The sequence below is a fragment of the Lycium ferocissimum genome, chromosome 12 (genome assembly GCF_029784015.1).
Source record: "Lycium ferocissimum isolate CSIRO_LF1 chromosome 12, AGI_CSIRO_Lferr_CH_V1, whole genome shotgun sequence".
Lineage (NCBI taxonomy): Eukaryota > Viridiplantae > Streptophyta > Magnoliopsida > Solanales > Solanaceae > Lycium > Lycium ferocissimum.
The window spans coordinates 26966425-26985014 of NC_081353.1; the positions used below are offsets into that span (position 1 = coordinate 26966425).

General features: G+C 34.7%; 1 protein-coding gene and 1 non-coding gene across 3 annotated transcripts; one reads left to right on the forward strand and one right to left on the reverse strand.

Annotated features, from left to right (window-relative positions):
- The first annotated feature begins 7251 nt into the window (after window positions 1-7251).
- LOC132040731 (calmodulin-binding receptor-like cytoplasmic kinase 3) lies at window positions 7252-17014 on the forward strand. Of its 2 annotated transcripts, none has more exons than XM_059431400.1 (7): window positions 7252-7348; window positions 9131-9385; window positions 10165-10442; window positions 14594-14759; window positions 14845-14934; window positions 15600-15898; window positions 16506-17014. In XM_059431400.1, exons 2-7 carry the CDS (start codon window positions 9274-9276, stop codon window positions 16713-16715), a joined length of 1155 nt encoding a protein of 384 aa, XP_059287383.1. In that variant the 5' UTR covers window positions 7252-7348; window positions 9131-9273; the 3' UTR covers window positions 16716-17014. The 2 variants fall into 2 exon arrangements, with proteins under 2 accessions (XP_059287383.1, XP_059287382.1); XM_059431399.1 differs by lacking the exon at window positions 7252-7348 and adding an exon at window positions 7361-8578.
- Window positions 17015-17716: 702 nt separating this feature from the next.
- On the reverse strand, window positions 17717-17911 carry LOC132041243 (U2 spliceosomal RNA). Its single transcript, XR_009410949.1, has one exon. It is a non-coding gene; the product is annotated as a U2 spliceosomal RNA (small nuclear RNA).
- Between the last annotated feature and the right edge of the window lie 679 nt (window positions 17912-18590).

Here is an 18590-nt window from a genome sequence, read left to right on the forward strand (position 1 = left end):
ATCTAATAAATTAACTTGCTTTGAATAATTTAAACGTAATTTAATGCCATATACTTTTAAAAATTGTGTACGACAACAACAATATTCTCGTAAAGCATTTATTAGTAATTTATTACAAGTGTGTTTTGTTCGATTTCATCGGTGGACAATTATTAGTCGAAACGAGGTTGCCCTTTATAGTGCCATGATGAACTCTTGAGATTCACCGTGCGAAGAAAACTTGTCTACCTATTTTTTGAAGTGGATGTACACTTGAAAAATATTTTTGGGTCGGCTTCACCCATAAAGGGTATTAGATGGCCCACATGTTTATTAATAATTTTTTCACATAAAATTCTAGATCTAGCACATATAAACACCTTTATAGATGTTTAAGAAATGATGTTTTCCTCGTAATAGAAACTACTAGTGTTTTCAAATAAGATCTATATATTTACATCTGAGATTAGTAGACTGGATGAAGGGAGTTTATCCACCTCGTGAGGAATCCTAAGGTGACACAAGATCCACTTCCGTTAAGGATAAATCGTAAGTCTCCTAACTAGTATTTACAATTAAATACTACATAATTTCAACAATTGTTGCAGTTATGCACATTAATTTCAATTCAAGCTCTCTGTATATATAAGATCAACAAAATCAAAACGATAAATATTTACACTTAATAGCTTTACTAGTTTAAGTATCATAAAGTATACTTAATTCTATACCTGAATAAAAAGAACGAGTTACGATAATCTTATATTCTTACAAGTTACCACTAATTGAGTAAATGAGTCTAACATGAATCTCTTTACATGAGTTAGAATTTTTAGAGCGGGTTACAGTCCCACATCAGTTAGAGAATGAAATGGTGGTATGCTTTAATGAATTTGAGAAATCTTCCCCTCATGAGTTATGAAGTAGAGCTGTGAATCCACGGGAGATCCAATACAGTTCAGCTAGAATGAGAGAACAATATTGGTGATCCCGTTGGTTTCACACCTTTAGCTTCATAGTTTTTATAAACTATAAAGCCAGGTTCATCCCTATTTGGGCTCCTGTTTCACTCTTCAGTTGGGCCTTGGCATGAGGGGGCAAGGGGGGGGGGGGGGATTAACTGGTGGTGTACTTATACAGACTTGAGCAATTTTCTTCTCATGAGCAATTTTTGAAATTGAATTAGGCCCAAGAACATTGCTTTACAAGAGAATGATGAATAGAAAGAATTTGAATAACAAATTCCAGCTAATTTGTGATTGAAAAATAATGGCTAAACCCATCGACAGACACCTGTGGTCGTCCACTTTTTTCTGACCCTTGTTCCATTTAGACACTTCGAGGGTGGGTTATTCCTATTCCAATTTTTTGAATCGAGCAAAACCAACACCAAAGGGGGCGCCACCTTATCCAACCAGCCCAAAAGCCCCAATTTTTAATGGTCAAAACTCCAAATTTACAAATTAGTGAATTTACAATTAAAATGAGTTGGCACAATTTAATTGAGTTGGCAAGACAATTTAATTGGCCAAATCCACGTGAATAGCAAAAAGTGTCTAATGGAATTGACCATGTCTAAATGGAACAAGGGCCACTTTAGGTGCCCAAGTGAAAGAAGTGGACGATCATGTGTGTTCGTGATTGAAAAATAATTGCACGATTCAATTGTCGCAAGGATTTATGAGTAGTCAAAATAAACTAACCTAAATTCTTTGATCAATCTCTACCTTAAACCCAAAAGGGAGAAAATTAAATGACATGATCCAATTGTTACGAGGAGTAATGAGCACTACATAAGAATTCAATTTTTGGTTCTTTAATGGGCGTGTCAAGTCAATACACGACAAGTAAAAATGCGCGGAGGGAGTATTTGAACAATCATAACATCAACCCATATTAAAGTGTTTGTATTATTCAAAAGAAATTATTACTAAGGATTTTTTTAATAAAAAATTTATCTTAAACTTATAAGTTAATAAATAATTTGAGACAATTTCTTTGGAAATCACGATAGAGACCGAAGGAGTAATAGAAGAAAAGAAAGTAACATATGGAAAAAGTGACAACTCGCGAATCACTAAACAGTCTAAAAAAAAGGTGGTGCGAAACAATCTAATAAATTAACATTCATTGAATAATTTAAACCAATAGGGTAATTTAATCCCATATACTTTTAGAAATTGTGTACGGCAACAACAATATTCTCGAAAAGCATTTATTAGTAATTTATTAGAACTGTGTTTTGTTTGATTTCATGGGTGGGCAATTATTAGTCGCAACGAGGTTCCCCTTTATAGTGCCACGATGAACTGCTGAGATTCACTATGCGAAGAAAACTTGTCTATCACTTATTTTGAGGTGGATGTACAATTGAAAAATATTATTGGTCGGCTTCACCCATAAAGGGTATTAGATGACCCACAAGTTTATTAGTAGTTTTTTCACATAAAACTCTAGAGCTAGCATATATAAACACCATTATGGATGTTTAAGAAATAACGTTTCCATTACAATAGAAATTGCTAGCGTTACCAAATAAGATCTTTATATTTGCATCAGAGATTAGTAGACTGTGGATTAAGGGAGTTCATCCACCTCGTGAGGATTCCTGAAGTGACACAACATCCACTTTCGCTAAGGAGTAACCGTAAGTCTTTTAATTAATATTTACAGTTAAATACTACATAATTTCTACAATTGTTGCAGTTACACACATCATTTTTTATTCAAGCTCTCTGTATGTATAAGATCGACAAAAGCTAAACGATAAATATCTACACTTAATAACTTTACCAGTTTAAGTATCATAAAGTATACTAAATTCTATACCTGAATAAAAAAGTAAAAGTTACGTTAATCTTTCATTCTTACAAGTTACAACTAATTAAGTAAATTAGTCTAACATAATCTCTTGACATTAAGTTAGAACTGTTAGAGCGTGTTACAATCCCACATCAGTTGGAGAATGAATTGGTGGTCTACTTTTATGGACTTGGGCAATTATTCCATCATGGACAAGCTTTTAAGGATGAATTAAGTCCAAAATGTCAAAAATATGAAGCTAGGGCACTGGATCCATGGAAGATCTAGTACACTTCAGCTAGAAGAAAAGAATTTTACTGGATCTACCATGGATCCGCAGCTTTAGCTTCATAGTTTTGAAGTTTTTGCACGGATTTCCCTTCAAGTACATTGGTCTTTAATTTTTGTCTCTGTTTATTTAATGAAAAATTATGATCCAAAGTATCCTTACCTATCCATACCCGCTTCACTCGGCATATGTTTTGTAACTTTTATAGAGCTTTATCTTGTGAAACTGAACTTTTGCTTCTCTCGGCAAAAGTTCTGTAAGAATTAAGTTATACAACATAAGAATTGTAGCATTTTCAGAATTTGTTGTATTGTTCAAAAGCTGGAGTTATGCTTCCTGGAGCATATGTTCTTTATCTATTTTTGAGAAAAAAAAAATTTAGTAACTAACGTGGAATGGTAGAATATCTGTGTGGGTCTGTTTTTTTTTTTTTTTTTTTTTTTTTTTTTTTTTTGTATTTTGGAAATACATTATCCCCTCCCAAAGATAACTTGTGTAACATTTATAGAGTTTCTTTTTATCTTCTAAAACTGAACTTTTTCTTCGCTAGACATAAGTTCTCTAGGAATTAAGTTATGCAACATAAGTTGTGCAGTATTTCAGAATTTGTTGTAGTGTTCAAAAACTGAAGTTCAATGGATTTGGGAGATATGTTCTTTATCCTTTTGGAGTTGAATAACATGCCTTTTCTTGTGGAGTTTGATGTGTTTTTGGCCATTTTAATGTCGAGTTTTGAAAATTTTGCCGTGTCTAGCATAACTTGTGGGATATTATGATATAAAAATATAAACTTATGCCTTGCAAACAAGTTGTTTGGGGTAGTTTCGTCCTCTTATTTTTTGGCTTAAAATGTTGAACGGCAAAATTTTTAGACCAAATATTAGAGGGGCAAAAACTAAAGATCACCTCGAAATAGGGCCATTTGTGCGAATGACTCCCATAGTTTTTACATGCTATCAGAATTAGGTTCATTTCTATTTGGGCTTCCGGTCCATGCTTCAGTTGAGCCTGAGCGTGAATGGGGGTGTTAGAGTGGGTTAGAGCTCCATATTGGTTGGAAATGAACTTATGGTTTGTTTGTATGGAGTTGAACAATCCCCCTCATGAGCTAACTTTTGAAATTGGGTTAAGCCCAAGATTCATTTCTTTACAAAAACATATGATGAATGGAAAGGATTTGCATAACAAATTCCGGCTAATTTGTGATTGAAAACTAATTGCAGGATTCAATTGTCAGAAGGAATAATGAGTACTCTAAGAGCCCGTTTGGATTGGCTTATAAGTTGTTGAAAACAACATAAGTTGTTTTCAACTTTTTTAGTGTTTGGTCGGTACTAAAGCCATTTTGTGCTTAAAATAAGCTCAAAAAAATAATTGGACCCATTTGGCTTAAATTATCTAAAGTAGGGGTGTTCATGTTCTCAACCATAACCAAACCAATTTAGTCGGTTTTTAAATGTCTAAAACCATAACCAAACCAAGTAAAATAATAACCACCGGTTTGGTTATTGTCGGTTTGGTTCGGTTTTTGGTTCGGTTTTTCAATTTATGACTAGCCGACAATTCAAATATTCTCTCTCTACATTCTTCAAATTTCTTATGAAGCTCTTTTTTTCTCACCACAAAGGCAACTTTGCTGCGTATTGAGGGAAAGACACTAATGTAAACGAAAATGAAAGATAAAAGGATTTTTACTTTTTACCCTTATGCTTACGACTTATTGTATTGGGCTGGATTGTTGGATTTCGACATATTCTTTAAGACATGGGCCTTAAAAATAAGTAGACCAAAATTAAATTAATAATTAAAAGGTATAAAATATCTTTAATTATTTATGAAAAGTTAATATTATACATATAAATAATTATAAATTTTATGTATATAATTATCGGTTTAGTTCGGTTATTTATTCGTTATTTTTTACTATAACCATAACCAAACCAAATATTATCGGTTTTTCAAATTTAAAACCAAACCAAACCAAACCAAACCAAATGTCGGTTTTTTATTCGGTTTGGTTAAATTTTCGGTTTGGTTTGGTTTTAACCAAAATCACAACAACAGCCTAATCTAAAGCGAATTATTTTAAAACAACTTATAAGTTGCTTTTTTTAAGCTCATCCAAACAGGCTCTAAATAACCTAAATTCTAGGATCAATCTCTACCTTAAACCCAAAAGAGAGAAAATTAAAGGACATGATCCAATCGTTACGAGGAGTAATGAGCAGTTGAGCACTACATCAGATTGTTTGGCTCACAATATTAATAAAAAGATTATGATAAATTATTAATAATGAGTAAAGTGTTATGCCTGATTATTTAATTTGAAAGATAATTTTTATTCTTTAAATATCTTAATTCACACATTGCTAGTTCACATTTTTTATTTCACGTTTTATCCTACATGAAATGATATATTTTTCCGCACATTATTAATATAAGTATTATTTTATACCTCCAACTAAAGGTTGCATTACTTTATGTGACAATTTTTTCTACGCAACCAACAAAAATTATATTATCTTATACGTAATTTTATATAGGGACTAATTGCTCCAGTACTACAACCAAACAACCCCTAGCTAAATCCATCAACCTAAATTCTGGGATCGACGTTGACCAAATTAAAAAATGGATTAATAATACTCTTGGTCCTTTAGTTGTTGATACATTATGTTTTAGTTCTTGTGATATTTAATTAAGCATATTAATTTTCAATTAATTAAAATGTGCATTCTTGATCCCTTTATTGTAAATATTCATAAATTTCTCATAATTATAAATTTTTTCACCACTTAATTACTCATGTATTATGTTAAGTTTGTATTACTACTCCAGATTTAACAATAATATAGTTCTAAATATACTCCATATTTCCTAAATAAAGGAATCAAAAACAATATATTGATCAAGATAAGAGTTTATCAATAACCGAGGAACGAAAAATGCTATTATTATCACTTTAAAAATATAAGAGTTAATGGTAAAAACACACCTAAACTTCATTTTTCCCAAGTTTCACACCTCAGCTATCAACTGTTCCCTTTTCCTACTTGAACTATCACCGTATATCTACTAAATTAGGTGTGTTTTAATACACAGATAGTGTTAGTTCATGTAGACAAATGGAACAATTGGATAATGTAACGACGTGAAACTCACGAAAAAAAAATGATAGTTCAAGCGTGTGTTTCTGTTATATATATATATATATATATATATATATATATATATATATATATAGAGAGAGAGAGAGAGAGAGAGAGAGAGAGAGATAGAGTTTTATAGAGAGAAAAGGAGAAGAAGACCATGTTTGGTTAACTTATATTTTAGACACCACCAAAAGGATGTGGTCAATGGCAGAGCAATGATTTTTGTTAAGGGGATTTAAAATTATAAAGAAATAAACACACGAAGAAACCAAGGGGTTAACATCTACTATATATACATAAAAAAAATATTTTAACCTTATATATTACATTGTAATTTTTTACTGAACGGGATTCGAACCCCCTGGGTCCAACTCTAGCTCCACCCCTAGATGTGGTGCAACAGATAGAGCTAATACTCTCTTAACTAGAGGTCTCAATTTCTAGCTCTTGGTATGAATTTTTTTTTTTTGATAGAAAGAGCTTCCCGAATAGATCCTACGCAAAATTTGGATTAGTCGGGCTGGTTTCCGGACCTTAGGATAAAATTAAAAAAAATTATACTCCCTCCGTCTCAAAATATTTGTCGTCTTACTAAAAATACTTGTCTCAAAATATTTGTCATTTTATTTACTCAAGATAAAATTAAATAACTTTTTTCGATTTTACCCTTATATTAATTACATCAACGAGTTGATTTTGTGAGTTCATATACCAACATTTAAGAGATTTCATCATTAATGGAGTAAATATTGAGGAGATCGAACATGACGAAATATATTAAAAGGTAAAATATTTAAAATGCCACCCTTATAAATACTTTCTTAATGAGCATGTAAATAAAAAATGCGATAAATATTTTGAGACGGAGGGAATATTTTATTTTATTAGAGGTAATAAAGTAAAGAAAGAGTGAGCAAATGAAAGAAGAGACCGTATAGAAGGGTCAAGAATCTTGAACGTTAAGTTGTCTGAATGCATACATATGCATTGACCTCATATATTACCTCACTTGCCCCCACGCCATGATTAGACTTTTATTTTGGAAATTACTAAAAACATCTCTAATCTTTTTATTTACATTTCTATGTTATTTCCAACAACAACCTTAGCCGCCTTTATTTTGCAGGTTTGTTTTACAATCCATATTCACTGCTTCTTTTCTTTTGGTCTTTGTAAAATATTATTATGCTAAGGTCAACAGTGATTGATCTTAGTGTTTCAACTTCAATCAGTTTTCTTGGTCATGTTTTGTCAATAAGGGGTTGTTTGGTAAAGTGGGTGGGACAAGTTTTGTGAAAATATTAGCTTTTTGGAGAATTGGGTGTTTAGGATTTTAAGGTTTTAAGGTTCTTGATCTGATTTGTATGTTTGGGTTGTTTGGTGAAGTGGGTTAGACAAGCTTTTAATTCCTATATTGTAAAGATTCAAGCTTTTTGCAGAATTGGGTATTTGGGTTTTTGAGGTTTTCTTGATCTGGTTTGTCTATTTGGGTTGTTTGGTGAAGTGGGTAAAGACAAGTTTAATACAAATATTGTAAAGATTCTAGCTTTGTGCAGAATTGGGTATTTGGGGTTTTGAGGTTTTGTTGATCTGGTTTGTCTTATTTAAGTGATTGGTGAAGTGGTTAAGACAAGTTTTAATTCTCATATTGTAAAGATTCTAGCTTTTTAGAGAATTGGGTATTTGGGTTTTTGAGGTTTTCTTGATTTGGTTTGTCTTACTTAAGTGATTGGTTAAGATAGTTAAGAGAGCTTATCTTGAATTTATTGTGTCAATTGGAGTTCTATGGCAGTTCTGGATAGGTAAAACAAGAGAAATAAGAGATTCCAATCTGAACTTTTAAAAGTCTTGGTTTTGAAGTTCTGAGGGTTTCGATTTCTGTTGGAATTTAAAAGGGAGTTGACAATTGAATCTAGATTTGAGTTGCTTAGTTGAAGTCTGAAAGAATCTGGAGTGTTTGGTTATTTTGATTGTCGAGTGAGGTAGTTTCCACTCTGGTCCTGTTGGGATTGGAAGAAAAGTTGACTAAAGAATTTGCGCAATGGATCGATTATATTTTGGTTTTATGAAATGGGGTGATTATGACATTTTTTACTGAAAATGGCTGTAGTTGTGCTGTGTTTACTGTTGCTATTGCAAGTCCCGCTAATACCTGCTTCTCTGTTGTTGGGACATAAAGAAGCTTGTGGAATTTATCGAGTTGATTATTCAGATGATCTAAATCGCCAAGTATTTTATGTAAATGGCGTATTAGTAGATAAAGATTTATTCTGCAACACCCTCAAAAACGATCGTGCAGAACATTGCGGTATCAAAAATGTTGGGTTTGGATATTGTGGATCGTACTTATTGATTGGTATGCACCAATATACACTACAATATTGTTTTCAAATGTTTTTCCGCCAAATCCTCCTAGACGTTCTTCATTAGAAATCATTGAACTTTCTCTGTATCTTTCCTAATTGCTTCAATTGGATATCGCGGTTTATAATTTGTGTATGGGTTAATAGCACTTTTGGTCCCTCAGTTATTGATAAATTATACTTTTAGTCCTTGTGATATCTCATTAAGGACAGTTAATCTTCAATTACTTGAGATGTGCACTTTTGATCCTTTTGCTTATATTCACAACTTTCAGATTTATAATTGTTCCACCGTTTAAGTACATGTGTTATACTAAAATTGTACTGTTATTCCATATAATTTGAGGGTGACATACTACTTGAAATAGTTCAAATATGCATATTTCCTACAGAAAGGGATCAAAAACACACATTCATAATGATTGAAGGTTAAATGTAATGAGTCATTTATCACAAGGACCCAAACCAGAATTTAACAATAACGAGGGACGAAAAGTGTTTTTCTTCCGTTGTGTATTGATATACTAGTCCACACCATCTTGCAGATGAGTTGCATTTCAAGTCTGGAAGAAAATTTATACAGAAAGTGGTCAGACAAGGATCCAACGGACACAATTTTGATGATACATCACGGAAGGCCAAAGAAAAGCATCCTGATGATTTTTCAATAACCCCCCAAAAGTTGTCCATGGCAGGAGTACCAGCATTTTTTATTCTATGCTGTGGCTTAATTTGTCCCTGTTTTCGCACGAGGAAGAAGGAAACGGATCAATCCGCTCTTGTGAAAGATCCTAATTCAAGTGAGTTAACCGTTTCAATGTTCTATGTTTCTGTATTCAGTTCATAGTTGTTTACTTTCTTCTTCATAGATACTTGGTTCACAAACAAAATATGGCCATCATCTGTTGGACCTTTTTTTCTAATTAAAAAATGGCTTAATACATCGATAGCGCCATTAAACTTGCCAGTAAATTTCATTTAGATACTCGAACTACATTGTGGGATTTAACTGGTTATGTTGTTGTTGTTGTACTCGAACTACAGCTTGTTCCAATCGAGCACATGAACACACGATAAAGTGTTCTTATCAGACACTTTCGGTTCAAATTTTGGAAAAACTTTTGTGTGTGTTCTCAGGTGCCAATTACATAGATAAGTTAACCACGTAAATATGTCACATCCTTTAATTATACGCATTAGCCTCAATAAGCCGTAAAACCTCAAGCATGTTCAAATTGAGGCGGATGTGTATAATTAAATGAGATGATATATTTTACGTGGTTAACTTAACTACCTAATAGACATTTGAGAGCACACACAATTTTTTTAACCGAAAGTGTCTAATAGGACCACTTTATCATGTGTTCTGGTGCTCAATTGGAACAGAGGGGTTGTCGATAAATTAGGTCAAGAAAACTGGCATTTCTGATTCAGAAGATAAGTTTACTTTAAGCACTGTTGGAGGAAAATTCCATTGACATGACTCCTTTTGTATCTGTCTAGTATCTAGTGAAACCCTGATACTTGCTGCTTTGTTAGATTTGAAGGTTATTTATAAAGATATGCATTTACCTTGCAGTGGACTCCTCTCTGGAGATGAATTTTGTTCCTGAAAAGGCACCAGGCAGTCCACTACGACCGCCACAGAGTCCACTTCGAGTGCCGGCTAGTCCCTCTAGATTTAGCATGTCTCCGAAACTCAATAGAATTGGCTCCCTTCACCTCAACATGAATCAGGCTCTCAAAGCGACCCAAAATTTCTCTCCAACCCTAAAAATTGGAGAGGGAGGGTTTGGAAAGGTCTACAAAGCTCAACTACCAGATGGCCAAATAGTTGCCATCAAACGCGCAAAGAAGGTAAGTTACCATTTGGTCTCTAGTGGTCTTTGAATATGCAAATCTTATACTCTCTGTTTCAATTTATGGGGCTTGATTCAGAGTACATGGGTCAAACTAATGAATGTCCGGAGTGTATCCGGACATAGTATTTTCAACTTTTTCAAAATAAAATTTACATATTTAAAAACTACATAAAAAGTACTATAAGTCACAATAATTAACAATTTATTCAAAATATTTAGAAAGTATTTGAACTGAAGGGGAGCCTTGGCGTAACTGGTAAAGTTGCTGCCATGTGACCAGGAGGTCACGGGTTCGAGCCGTGGAAACAGCCTCTTGCAGAAATGCAAGGTAAGGCTGCGTACAAAAGACCCTTGTGGTCCGGCCCTTCCCCGGACCCCGCGCATAGCGGGAGCTTTAGTGCACTGGGCTGCCCCTTTTTATTTAGAAAGTATTTGAACAAATCATGGTCAAAGAAAATATCCTTTGACTCTCCAAAACTAATACATATAAATTAAAACAGAAGGAGTATATATTATGATTCTTTGATGATTTATCAGAAAAACCATTTGGAACAGCCTTTCACTATCAAGTCAAATTGCTGATTCAACATGAAAAGGCAAAGTAATTTTTCTACTTCCTCTCTCACTGATCTCCACAATTTAAGGAAATGGTTTAACAAAGTTTACTTGCACTTTTAAGTTAATTGAAGGCCTCTGCATATTATTATGGATTCCTAGTTCAGGAATTCTTGACTTGGTTACGATATCGTCTTCACTGTTGGAAATTAGCCAACGAAAGCCGCATCTAACGGTGGGGCCTCGTGGTCATGAAAGAGAACCATGATGCCTCAAGTTAAAATCCCAGCAGAGACAAAAAAACATTAGCTGATTTCTTCCCATCTGCCTAAGATTTAGTGGGCATGTACTGGTGGGACGTAGTAGGGTACTCGGTGGAATATCGAGATGAGTACAAGCTGGTCCCGACACCATCATCATTTTTAAAAATTAGAGAGCAAAGGCCTCACAGCTGATTAATCTAGTAGTTGATGTTGTGAGGCATCGAGTTTTGGCTCATAGTATTTGTTTCTCATATTCATTTCCTTTCTGCAATTTACCCTCATAAATCAGAGGTTTATTTTCTTGTCTAGTCATTTGAAATTTCTACAAGTGTAAAAAAAAACATTGATCAAGAGAATACCAAAGTGCATTTAAGAGAGTAATAAAGACCGATCTTTTCCAGGGATAGAGAGACTTGCCTAAGTAAGCAGAATATTGGACCATATAATGCATCTTCTATGAATATGCTATAGACGATAATCACCAGTTTGGAAATCAGAAATGGGTCAACGATGCATGAATTTAGTTTCAAACTCAATTGCTAGATTAAGAGCTATTTATCACCTGCTAGGTTACAAACATAACTAGTTTCTTCTAATGTGAAGAATCTTGTTGGTCATAATTCTTTCACAACAAAGGGGAAAGCGGGTCATGATTTAGGTTTTGTAAAGATAATTTGTATGTTCGGCTTCTATGCTTCCTCTATTGTAGGCAAAGAACTCTCATTTGAAGTCACGTCTCAGTTTTTATCTATGAGTTTGTCTTTTTAGTTAGACTAATAATATTATAGAAGGCATAGGTTCTTAAATTCTGAACATGCCTAGTAAATGCTTTACCGTTGTTGAATTGTTTTTCGTGTGAAAGAGGTGGAAAGACGAGAAATTTAGCTAGGGATATAAGAGAGGATCCGCCAGTTTAGACATGGAAGGATCTTGCACTAATTTTGTGTCAAAAGTGTAACATGCGTCAGTCAAAAGCCGAAGGACCTGTGAATAGTCCTAGCTTGTTCAAAAGAAAGATGTAGGTTATAAAAGCAGAGTAATAGATACACTGGGTTGTGAGTTGTGACACATGTGCAAGTCAACTTAGAAACTGAGGCAAGAACTCCGATTTGGGACAAATGGAAAGAGAAAGGAATTGTGACTTGCCTGGAGTGTCCATACAAACTAAATTCTTATCCACTCTTGCAGAGAATGGCTAAGTCGAAAGGGAAAGTTAGTTGGCTGCCTTCTTTACAATGTGCTGGGTTTCCTCATGTTGGGAATGGAAATTAACTCAATAAGATGTTCAAGATTTCAGGAGTAGAAATGTTTCGAGAAATTCCCCCCCTCTTGTCTCCTCCTTTTGTCTTTATTTTTTTTGGGGGTGGGTGGAAGTGTTGTCCTGGCCCATGCATACGTTCAAAGTAGGCACGGAGATAAAGAACCGTTGGAAGACATTTGAAGTTGAAGTTACAAAAAATTGACATTGAAATTGGAAAAAAACACTTGTGGATGCTGAACTTTGGGTAATTGTAGTTTTTTGAAAAACAAATTGTGGAAGTTGAAGACTTGTGAGTGGAAGTCGAAGATTTGAAAACTTCACTTGAACCTCAATTGCCACCACAATCTCAAGTTCCAGAAAGAAAGAGGAACCCCAACTTTCACCATTTCAATATGCCTATTGGGATGCCGAGGATTAAGCACGCATCAAGCACAATATGAAATGAATGAAAGAGTCCATCATGGGAGGTATAAAGCTAGAAGGGAGGCTTATTTAATACATCTTCAAGCCCCATCTTTTCAAGCTTGAACTTGGCATTTTCTTTGTAAAGTAGTTCTTATTTCTAACTACACAATTATAAGGACTCTAAACCTTTCCTTCAGATATAAGGAATGAGATTTTGCCATATTAGTGATTTCCTAATTCTTAACACTCCCCCTCTTCAAGTTCGAGTGTACATATGGTATGCTCCTAACTTGCTACAAATATACTCAACCTCATTTGATGAGTGCTTGATCGAAGCAGAGGATGTTGTTGGAGTAGGCAATGAGTCACTAGGCGGACTTTGTGTACTAGGTTGAGCTTGCAACTGTAGATGAGGATGATAACGGTTGCTTTGCATTCTGGGACTATCTAATCAACACCCGCCAGGGTAATAGGATGAGGTGTTCAATTGCTCTTGCATCTGATGAAGGTGGGTTTCCATTTTGTTCTTTGTAAACATAAAAATCCTCTACTATATATCGGACTGTGATAAGAAAACAGTTCTACAGGGTGGACATAGTTACCTGATACCCCTTATTAGTGTGAGATGGCAAGCATTCTATAGAATTAGTCGAGGTGCGCGCAAGCTGGTCTGGACACCACAATTATATTAAAAAAAAAAAAAAAACAGTTCTGCAGGACCAAAAACAATAGTTACAACCTATGTTGCTCGGACTCTTCAAAAATATCGTCGGGTACGTGTCGGATCCTCCAAAAGTAGTGTATTTTTGGAGGATCCAACACGGGTGTGGCAACATTTTTGGAGAGTCCGAGCAACTTAGGTTACAACAACAAAACTAAATTAGCATGTGTTAGCGCATTGTTGTAGGTTGCACTGATTGATGGGCACTACCTGGCCCCCGAGACGACTCACTAGGAGTGTCGTGTGACGGTGGGCTGTGAGTCATCTCGGGGGCCAGGTAGTATACATCAATAGGTGGGGCCTAGAACAATATGCTAACATGCGCTAATTTAGTTTTTGTTGTTGTAAATATTGTTAGACCATATAAGGAGACCAATTACGCAGCCCATATCCGATGTGGGACTCTTAACAGTCTCTTGCATGTCCAGACCTCGTTAACTGGAGTGTGTACAAGGAAAGTAATCTTGAAGAGGAAAGGAAAGTAATTCCTATGTCTAGCCAAGCGGGGTTTACCCTGTGCGCACCCAAAGGGTAGCGGCTGCGGGTTCCCTTGTCATAAAAAATATATTTAAGGAATGACATCTAGTCATATTAATAATTTTCCTAATTCTTAAAATTACTTTTTTCAAGTTCTGAGTGAAAAAAAAAAAAAAAAAAAATAACCAACTGAAAAAATATTACTTGCAAGTGGATTGAAAAACCCCCACAAACAAATAGCACCTAAATTCTAGTAGGATACTCGTCGTTGATGACTATCTATTTTTCGTATAGTTTGTTGCTTGAATTCTAGTGGCTAACCGCTTTCTTAGGAGGAAAGATTGAACTTCTTTCTTGTTCCATTTATAGCTACTATCTGATTTTATCTGTGTGAGAAAAAACTTAACTAATTTTATTGTGTAAGAAAAAAACTTAAATCAGTCTAATATCTGAATATTTTACAGGAGCATTTTGATGCTTTGAGCAATGAATTTAAAAGTGAAGTTGAGCTATTGGCAAAAATTGAGCACCGGAACTTAGTTAGGCTTCTTGGTTTTGTTGATAAGGGAAATGAACGCCTCATCATTACGGAGTATGTACCTAATGGTACACTAAGAGAACATCTAGATGGTATATCATTTCTTAAACTTAATGCACTGACCACAAATTCCACTCTGGTAAATGTGGAGACGATAATGTTTTAGTTTTCTGGCAGGTGGACGTGGAAAAATCTTAGATTTCAATCAGCGACTTGAAATTGCAATTGATATTGCTCATGGCCTAACTTACCTCCATCTATATGCTGGTATGATACTGTTCATCGCTAGTTTTTATTTTTTCTTAGTTAACAATTGTTTATCGATGCTTGAAACTCCATACGTAACCAATAAACAAAGTTGAAGAAAAGCGAAAAGATCAAATCTCCATTGGAGTTTCTAAGACCAACTATGGTTAGATTTATAGCTTGTTTGGCCAAGCTTCTGGGATGCCAAAGGTGTTTTTTTAAAATTTTATAAATGCTTATTTTAGAGAGTTGAGGTGTTTGGCCAAGCTTTCAGGAAAAAAACGTGCTTTTGAGTAGTAGCAAAAGCTGAAAATTGCATTATTTTTCCAGAAGCATTTTTGGAAGCTTGCCCCAGTACAAATTGCTGTTATAATATCTGCAAAAAGTGCTTTTCAAATAGATTAGCCAAAACACAAACTCCACTCTCTAAAAGTGCTTTTTCGAAAAGAACTTCTGACAAAAAACTTTTTGAAATAAGCAAATTTTGGAAGCTAAGCAAACAGACTACTATTGACCTGATAGATTTTGTTAGTCGAGATCTTTTCATTTCTTATCTTTCAAGATGGATAAGGATAGTTTTGCCCATATAATCTATCCTTATGTTGAGCTTCAAAATTTCATAATCCATTCTTTTAAACCCGGATTCAAATGTTTTGATCAATTCCTATTTTTTTTTCTTGCCACAGAGAAGCAAATTATCCATAGAGATGTCAAGTCATCAAACATTCTCCTGACAGAGAGCATGCGTGCCAAAGTCGCAGATTTTGGATTTGCCAGGCTCGGAGGCTCAGAGGCCGATAAAACTCACGTTTCGACCCAAGTGAAAGGAACAGTTGGTTACCTTGACCCTGAGTACATGAAAACATATCAACTCACACCAAAAAGTGATGTCTACTCATTTGGGGTACTTTTATTAGAAGTTTTAACGGGTCGTCGTCCTGTGGAGCTTAAAAGACCTCCTGACGAGCGGGTGACACTTAGATGGGTAAAAATTCTTCTACTTCTGTTTTCTCATTAAGTTAAATTTGGGTAAATCTTATATTGTTGGCTCTAGTTCTACCAATCATCTCCGTTATTACCCTATCTGTCCAATTTATGTGAAGGTGTTTGACCGGGCACGAAGTTTAAGAATGAAAGAAAGACTTTTGAAACTTGTGGTTTAAAACAACCCATATTTTTTTTTTTTTTTTTGGTGGCTGTAAATCATTTCAGTGAGGGTAAAATAGTAAGTTTAAAGTTTAATTGTTACAAAATATAGAATGGTGTCATTCTTTTCAAACGGACTAAAAAGGAAAGAGTGTCACATAAATTGGGATGAAGGGAGTAATTAATTGCGGAATTAGCTTGTTTTTGCATCTGTTACTTTTACTGGTATCTTGCTCAGATCTTCCAAAAATTCCTGCGCACCCGTGACGGATCCTCCAAAAAAATCAACTACTTTTGAAGGATCCAACACATAGCTGACGGTATTTTTGAAGGATCCTAACAATGTAGGTCTTTAGAATATGAGAGAACATGTGATGTTTCAAATAATACATAAACTAATCCATATATATTAACTTATCGGGTACAAATATGATATGTATATGCAGGTTTTTAGGAAATACAACGAAGGATGCGTATTGGAGATGTTGGACCCTCAAATGAAGGAATCTGTAAACGGGGAGATACTAGTGAAAATGTTTGGTTTGGCAATCCAGTGTGCAGCTCCTACACGAAAAGATCGCCCGGATATGAAGATTGTTGGGGAGCAGCTTTGGGCGATTAGAATGGATTATTTGAGGAACGGAAGGAGACAGTAAGATACTGATACTGTGAATATACCGAGTCTTCCGCCAATTGACAGAAATGGCAGCTGGAATTCGAGAACAGTCCATCCTAGTTTATATCCCCTAGAAAGGAAGGAGATTCAGAGATACTTATTGCTCAATCTTCCACTTGTTGTATTTTATTGTATATGTGAGAGCAGTTAAGGTATTTCTTTTCTTGATGTTGATTAATCGAGTTACGAGTGAGTAATAGGAAAAGAGTTCCTTACTGGCAGTAGTTCTAAGGATTGATTTTTTTTTTTTTTTTTTGATAAATGAAAATTTCCCGATTACCAGTGGTGCATGGTTTTAATTGTTCTGGATAATTAGTCCACGTTTCTACCCTTCTTTACTTAAATACAGGTTTTTATCTATGGTGGGTTTGTACTAGCGACGTTTGTCTAATTCACATATCACGTGTTGTGCTCTTACTACTGGACCAGAAGCCTAGTGAAGTGATAGTTCTTAGGATCAATATTGTGCTGGGGCTGAAAGAAGCTTCTTTTGATAAGTATTTTTATGTCATTCTATTGACCAAGTATTTTATTATTCCATTTTTCTGCATCACTACTAGTAGGCATTTCTATCCTAATAAATGGTTCACGTACCACCTTTTTAATCCAACAAGGGGCATATGCCAAGGGATCCCCTGTCACCCCACCTCTTCATTTTATGTATAGTAAGCTGTTATGAAAAATAATGAGATAATGGTTAAAAACACACCTGAACTATCACTTTTGAACTATTAGACTTTTTGGTGAGTATTGAGTTGAAATACTTCTCATTCTGCGCACTTTTCCTACCTGAATGATAATCGCTCACTTTTCCTGCCTAAATGATATAGGTAGGAAATACTTCTCATTCTATGGTAAGAGTGTTTGCCAATGTTTTGGCATACAAGAAAACAGCGATATTAATAAATAAATTAAAAAATTCAGTTAATTCACCACTAATTTTGTTTTAAGGTAAACTAGGTTTTAACAAAACTAGAATTGGTGGGGTGCGCTAGGCCAAGGCAATAGTACAACGCCTAGGCGACACATGAAGGCCGCGATAGCAAGCTACCGTGGTGGACCTTCCCCCTTAAAAAATTGAGTTAATATCGTGTGAGCCGATGACCACATATCAGATATTAAACTAATAAGAACAGATACTACACTTGATCTTAGCCAAAAGGCCGAGAAAGGTATGCTTTTGTACGTTTTTTATGAGCCCTTTTATATTTCACTTCTTACATAGGAGCTCTTCTGTCTATTCAGTATGGGACTAATGAACTATCTGCACTTCAAAAGTGAAAATATAGTATGCTTTATAATCATCAGAAGAATCTCATAACGAACAAACTTTTCACTTCTGATAACACTATTATCAGAACTGCAGAACGTTTTCCACAGTATCTTGCACCAAAATGTTGCTATCAATTGAAGCTCAATGAAGAATACCTCTCCGAAATTGGTTTATTAGTACCAATTTTTTTCAACCATATAGTATGTGAAGATAGTTTGATTTATTTGAGTTCACGTCGGTTAAGTTCCTCTAAGTGGGAAAGGAGCTCCCTGCTGAAAGATTCAATATTTCCTCGACTCGAACTTCAGATCTCTAATTAAAGTTGGAGGTATCAGACCATCTTAACAACTCGGTGGTCATGGAGAATAGTAACTTCAAACATACTGCGACTATATATATATATATATATATTCTAAGTTCATCCACTAGAAAGAGATTTAGAAATGTTTAATTTATTTTCTATTCTTGTTTATATCTGAAAGCTGTTTAAGTTATTTTCTGATGTTTGATTCGCTAAACTCTGGCTAGTCCAAAGTATACTGTTTCTCTGAGTTGTCTACCCCATTCATTTATGATCAAAAA